Below are 6,762 nucleotides of genomic sequence, written 5' to 3'. Positions count from 1 at the left end.
ATAGCATTTTTAAGGTACGGAGCTCTAAAAGGCAACAACCGCAATAAATATCCCTTTGTGTAACTTACCGTTGCCATTTTAGAAAATAAAAATAATTGAAATAGATTGTTTTTAATGGCTTTTTGGTCTCCGTTGTTTCTCAATACGATTTCTTGTATTTTCAATCCGCTTATATGTTATTTCTTCTATCGGATTGCTTTTGAGCTAACAGAAAGAATAGCTATAATTTACTTTATTGAAGCATTGCCAATATTATATTCAGTAGCAGTTTAAAATAATAGTTGAGTAAGTATATTTTTAGGCAGCAAATAGTTCTGAAATAACACAGTTACAGCATTTTTTTTTTCTTATCGTCCCACTGCTGGGCTCAGGCCACCTCTCACTCAGAGAAGGATTGAGCGTTAATCATACATTAAAAAAATATACCATCACAAAAAAAGTATTCGGAATTAAGTTTGGGGGGATGCTTTAAAAAAATGCAAAACTAGGCTTTCGAGTATTTCGGTTTTTTTTGGAAGGGAAAATATTGAAATAAGTAGACATAATAAGTAAAAGCCATTTTGTATTGTACATTTCACTACTTTGTCTATATACACGTATTTTTTTCTACCACATAGTTTTTTAATTATATTTTTACGATAAAGACTGATTGGAATGCGGAAAGAATTTACAATTTTCATGACAGGAATTTTGAAATTAAAAATTCCGTGTTGATTTTCCTACATTATTAACAATAATTTATGAAACCATTAGTGAATTAAGGAAACAAAATAAAAATAAATTTGAAATACAACAATACAGATATTGGCATAACGTAATTAATCAAACTTTAATAAATGGTTTTAACATGACAAAGCAAAAATTACTTTCAATTTTATCAAAGTGTCTTATTTCGTTTTTCAGAACATTAATTTGATTGATAAATATGATGATTTTCATGATAAGTATTTGTTTTCAAGCTTTGTAAAGATATATTCATTTAGAGGTATATATGTCGTAGCCATATCGTAGAATTGACCACTTCATGAAAAGCTTGAGCATTTCATGAAATGGTTGCGTTTCATGAAATGTTCATGTTAATTTACCAGATCGTTAAATCGTCAACATTTCTCGATTTTGTCATCCACGTCTGGCCGTATGGTATAATAGGGTATCCATAAAATATTTAATATAAATCCACAATATTTTGGGTCCACCCACACGATTTGATGAAAGCTTTTTTTTTCATGAGTTAATCGATCTTCACATTACCAATTTTTAAAATATAGTGAAAATAATTCTAACATGATATACAAAAGTAACTCCTGGGAACATAAGTTATAATTAAATATAAATATTTCACTATGAACTAATTCTAAGAACAGAACCTATCTAACTATAACTACTACTACTAACTACACTTATTAAAACGACGTTAGGTAAATTCAGACGACATTTTCAGACGTTTAGTATATTCAGACGACATTTTCAGACGTTTAGTATATTCAGACGATATTTTCAGACGTTAGTTATATTGGGACAATATTATAACACAAGATACATTTAGAAAATATTTTCAGACGTCAGATATATTCAGACGTTAAGTATTTACGATATTAAAAAAAAAATCTACTCCTAAACAAAATTCTTAAAAATTATTACATTTGTACTTTTTCTTTAAACCACTGGTAACTGCTTAGACAAAGTAAAATATTACACAACCATATTATTTATAAGCTTATTTTTACTAGATAGTAGTATTTATTAATCATTTCGTGTTTTGTGTTTATTTCTATACTACTTAGTTCTAAAACTTTGAAGATGGATTCAACAAACTGAAACTATTAACTTCAAAAAATTGTAAAAGATTAATTATAATAAATGAAAAGTATCTAAGTGAGCTTACATTAAATAGAGTACCTAGGCACAATGGGTAGTCCTCATTCATTTCTAAAAACTTCAAAATGCAAAAATATTAATGTACTTAGTCTCGACTGCATAGTGCAAATTGTAGAAAAATAAAAATTGTGAAAACATAAAACGATTGCATTATGGTAGGCAAAAATCTGTCGCATCTACGACGATTAATCTATGTCTTGACTAATAAAAGATTTGCTAAAGAACAGCACCACTTAATACTCCTCAAAAAACATTAAAATACTTTTATGTCAAACAAATTATGTCAGTGTAGCATTATCAAATGTTTCATGACTACTGCTGCCAAAGTCTTCAATCATACCCTGAACAGACACGTACGCTCCAGAGACTAATGCTATAATGGAAATGATTCCAATAAGAAGGTTTTTCCAGAGGACATAGTTGAAGGGGCCTAGGCCCGTGTCCCAGTGGTACACTGTGTCGACGACTGCTGGGATGAGGAGGCCTAGAGTTGAGAAGAACACTGCTCCAACGAAGCTGATGACTAGTTCCAAGTTGGGGAATGCTGCTGCGATGGCCACTGGAAAGATAATGAATAATGTAAAGTAAAATATAAATAACAGTATGATCTGTTAGATTACCACGTTCGTGGAAAGTGAAAAAAAAAATATTGGAAAGACCATTCTCTGTGTGAGAAAAGGCCAGTGACAGACTCAATATTTTTTGGACTTTATTTACAAAGTTTGTTGCAAGTTCCAAAATTTCATTTTTATGTTATATGCTAGGTATATCTATTTATGTTACATGTATATGCTATGTTTATTCTCAGGTTTTTTTGCAAACTGCTTATAGCAACAGATTTTTTAGAATAAATAAAAGAACCTTATCTACGTTATTTTTTCATCAAAAAACATAATTCCCAATTTAAAGTCCCACAGTTTTGAACGTCAAAGAGATATGAACTTAAAAATGTATCTCTGTCCATTCATGACGTTCTCACGACTAAGCCGCTTAAATGGTTTCCACGAAAGAACGATTTTAGTATTCTCTGGTTTTTTTACTCTCAGTTGAAAGAACGTTAGGCATCAAATTCCATACTTCATCCATCATGTATTAAGTTTTCATATGTATTTTTTCTCTTCCAATTACCAACGTACCTATTTGTATTGAACTGTTTTTTGTTTAATTATTTAGGATTCATTTTTGTTTACATTTTTATCGTATGCTGTGTTTATTTTATCAAACTTTTTATTGCTTGAACAGATATAAAAAACAGTTGACAATGCATCCCCTTGTTATCTCTTAACATTAAGTATGGCAAAAACACAATTAATATCTCTTCATATAATTTTGCTTTTCTCAACATCTAATCAGAAATACATTTGAGCAAAAATAATATGGCATTATACGAAGAACAGGAGTCCGGAATAATAGTGACCCCTACAACTGCCAGCAAATAAAATACCCATTTTATTTATTTCAAATTCTCGAACACAAGTAATTATTAAACCCATATTGGCCTGTAAGCTTCGGAAGGTCACATAAAAGAGGAATGGAGAAAGCTTGAAATATAATACTGCGAGGAATATTTTCCAAGAGTAGGTATTTGCCCGTTTATATTAACATCCAATTGCTGAATTCTGTTTTCTAAAAACAAACAATACAGGGCCCATAAATTGAATTAAAATTTATGTGTACATAAACCTTCATTTGGAATTAATGGCGGTGCCAATGCATTATTCTATTTAAATGTTTAAGGAGGCCTTCAGGTCTTTAAGATGGTAAATAAATAATGATGAACTGGCTTCTCGGCCTATTACCTTCTATCGCTTTCTAAATAATTTAAAACAAAGTACCTACTTCACTCCGCTATCCCTCGGTTGATGATAAACTTAGAAACAACTAACTGGAACTAGACCAATAGATAGAGTGAAATGAGATCGGTACATCGGTGTATTTTCATTAATACAAGCTGTTGATTTGCAACCGTGCCATATTCAAGGACGTAATTGTGCTAATGATTCTCGACCCAAATCAACAAAAATATGGTACGTATTTTTTTTTTCGGAATTCCGTCAATGTCATCTAGCCGTATTTGAACTTGACGCGTGTATTACTGGCCTTAAAACCGTGCTGCGCCCTCACACAAACGCAAACACAAAGCATACGCAATGATTATTCATAATTTACATTCATAAAATTGGATGCCTTCTGAAATACTACGACATTACAATGACAAAAAAAGCAGTACATATTAGCTATTTCGCGTCCACTGTAATTCCAATCGATTATTTACGTATTTTATGTCCTCCTCCTGAAGCATGGCACAAATGCAAATCAACACCTTGTATAAGGTTATTACAGTTTAGAAAATACGCACTTTACCTACATTTGGAGTGTGTTTGGAGTAAATACGCAAGCAACGCCTATTACGAATTTAAAAGAAGTTATTACAAATTGAGAATTCAAAGAACTCCACTTTACCTCGCAAATAGGCAAACATCTGGCGAATAAAATAACCTATTTTTATCTTTTATTAAATTTCACTTACGTCAGAATACATTGAATAAAATTATCACAAATAATGTGCAATTGAATTCTTGCTTGGCTTTCAATTATTTTTTTCGGGAACAAATATAATGACCACCATAAAATGCTTTGATACCCTAAGTTTTGTAACCAGAAATATCTACTGAACACCAGAAAAATAAAGTCTAAAAATGTAATAGTACCAGCTATTTTAGTCACGACTTCACTTTAAATTGTATTCGACCACCAAATTTAGTAAATGATCACCAACTCTTGACGACCAAATTAATGTATTATTTTTGCCTAAATAAGTCACTGTGATTGCCATAAAATGTAGGCTTATTACCAAATAAAGTATTATGATGCCATATTAAGTTATGTGTCCGGCTTGCAATGCATGCGTGAGTGTCAGTATGACGAGTGACAGGGGAAAATGGAAGAAAATGACATATTGCGCCGACCCCAAGTAAAATTGAGAACAGGGCAGGAGAAAGAAGAAGAAGAATGTGTTTCTCAATACACTCCCTCGAAAACACACTCTTATCGCACTGTTTAGAGGCATGCAATAGACAATTTTCCACCCTAGAGCAGGAAAAGGGTCCCCATAATGTTATTACATTTATTGTATCAGGCCGAACTTATTTTTTTGGAGTCAGTTTATTTAAACAGGATAGCAAGATGTAAAAACTTTGATTATCATTTTGATATAATATATCTGGTATAATTTTGATGATCATTTACTACTTTTGGTGATCATTTACTACTTTTGGGATAACAATGATTTATTTGGACTCATTTTGCTTAAATAGGATAGCAGAATTTAAAAACTTTGGTTGTAATCTTACTTTAAAATGGTGGTTTAATTTTGGTGATCGTTTACTATTTTTGGCTTACGCATGATTTATTTTGGAGTAATTTCACTTAAATAGGATAGCAAAGTGTTAAAACTTTGGTGATAGTTTTACATTAAAATGCGAGTTTCATTTTGGTGATCATTTACTATTTTTGTCTGCTATTTGTTACTATATCTGGTGATCATTTAAACATAAGCCATTTTTTTCTTCTTGGAACCACACCGTTTGAGTTTGTATTTTTATAAAACCGATCTTAACATTTTATTAATAACTATTAAATAGCATAATTAAATAGCATTAAATAGCAAATAGCGTTTTGAATTTCTGCCACCCATAAGATATTGCTAAAATCTAAAATCATTTTTATAATTCAAACAGTTGAAACTCCTTACTATTACCAAATAAAGATCAAACAAAAGAACTTCTAACTACATTTAAACAACCAGGAAATGCTTGTACTTTGGCAAAGCCGACCGATTTTCGGACCTCGGTTTTACAAAACAGAATTAAATAGCTTTGATCCACTTCGAGCTAACTAATCGCCCCACATTGTTCGACAATTATTCACTAAAGCACAGTTAATTCGTATTCAATTGTTTGTAAACAAATAGGGCTTAGTATAAAAGCCATTTTAGCGTGTCAATAGGACTTTGATAATAATAATAAATACGAGTATTTAATTCCATCTGTTTGCCTTGACTTGTAAATGCGTAAATACAATAGGAGTTGGCAGAAATCATTCAGTGTATGATTTGTATTAGGTTTGTTTAATTTAATTTGTATTAAGAAAATTTTATTATGACGATTGGTGTTAATACATAGTATAAGATGAGAATTGTACACCTATTGCTATTGTAACTGCCTCGTTGGTCTAGCTGTCGCTAGTGCGGCTGCTAAGTACGAGGTCTTTTTTTTTTTTTTTTTTTTCCGACGTCAAAAATCATCAAATGACCCCTCCCGCTGTGGGTTAGCAGCGGTGAGGGAGTGTCAGACTCTTACTGACTAAAAACCGTCGTGTTCCGTCATAGGCCTTTACTACGTCGTCGTACGGGCCTTTTATGTACTAGGGTTTTTTAGGGCGTAAGTGGAGTATCTTGCAGTGCCGTCTTTTCTTCTTTTTTCCAACTCTCTAGTGGTCGATCTATCTTAGATGCTAGTCCAAAGTACTGCTTATACTTCATGAATCTCTTCACTGGTGGCTCCAAGAAACTTGTTAAGCACACAGTGGCCACGCCCTGGTAAACCGTGTCGACCCACGGGCTAAACCCAGTGAAGGGGAACTATAACTACGCATTGTAGTTTAGTTTTATGTGGCTGATCCTCCACACAGTGCTTAGAGTCTGCAGCGGCTCAAGAGGCGGGCCCGCCAGTATGGCAAGTTACCCGGCAATTGTGGCGCTGCAGCAAGGCCTGTGATATGCCTGTAGGGCGCATGTCAGGATCCTTCAGCGGCATGCGGCCATTCACAAAAGTGGCAGATCCTCCACCTATATTTTGTAAAGCCTGCAGCGGTTCGATGGGC

At 32.9% G+C, this 6,762-nt stretch overlaps 1 protein-coding gene across 1 annotated transcript in view; it reads right to left on the bottom strand.

Annotated features, from left to right (window-relative positions):
• Nucleotides 1-545: 545 nt before the first annotated feature.
• Nucleotides 546-6,762, bottom strand: part of LOC124632409 (proton-coupled amino acid transporter-like protein pathetic) — a 54,567-nt gene continuing 48,350 nt past the window's right edge. The window contains exons 10-11 of the mRNA XM_047167241.1: nt 1,199-2,437; nt 546-993 (exon numbers count right to left, since the gene is read on the bottom strand). Coding sequence (XP_047023197.1) covers nt 2,157-2,437 — 281 coding nt within the window. The 3' untranslated portion in view covers nt 546-993; nt 1,199-2,156. The remainder of the gene's footprint in view (nt 994-1,198; nt 2,438-6,762) is intronic.

This window comes from Helicoverpa zea, chromosome 8, assembly GCF_022581195.2.
Source record: "Helicoverpa zea isolate HzStark_Cry1AcR chromosome 8, ilHelZeax1.1, whole genome shotgun sequence".
Classification (NCBI taxonomy): domain Eukaryota; kingdom Metazoa; phylum Arthropoda; class Insecta; order Lepidoptera; family Noctuidae; genus Helicoverpa; species Helicoverpa zea.
The sequence above is the reverse complement of the archived record's forward strand: the minus strand, read 5'-3'. Positions and strand labels throughout refer to the sequence as shown.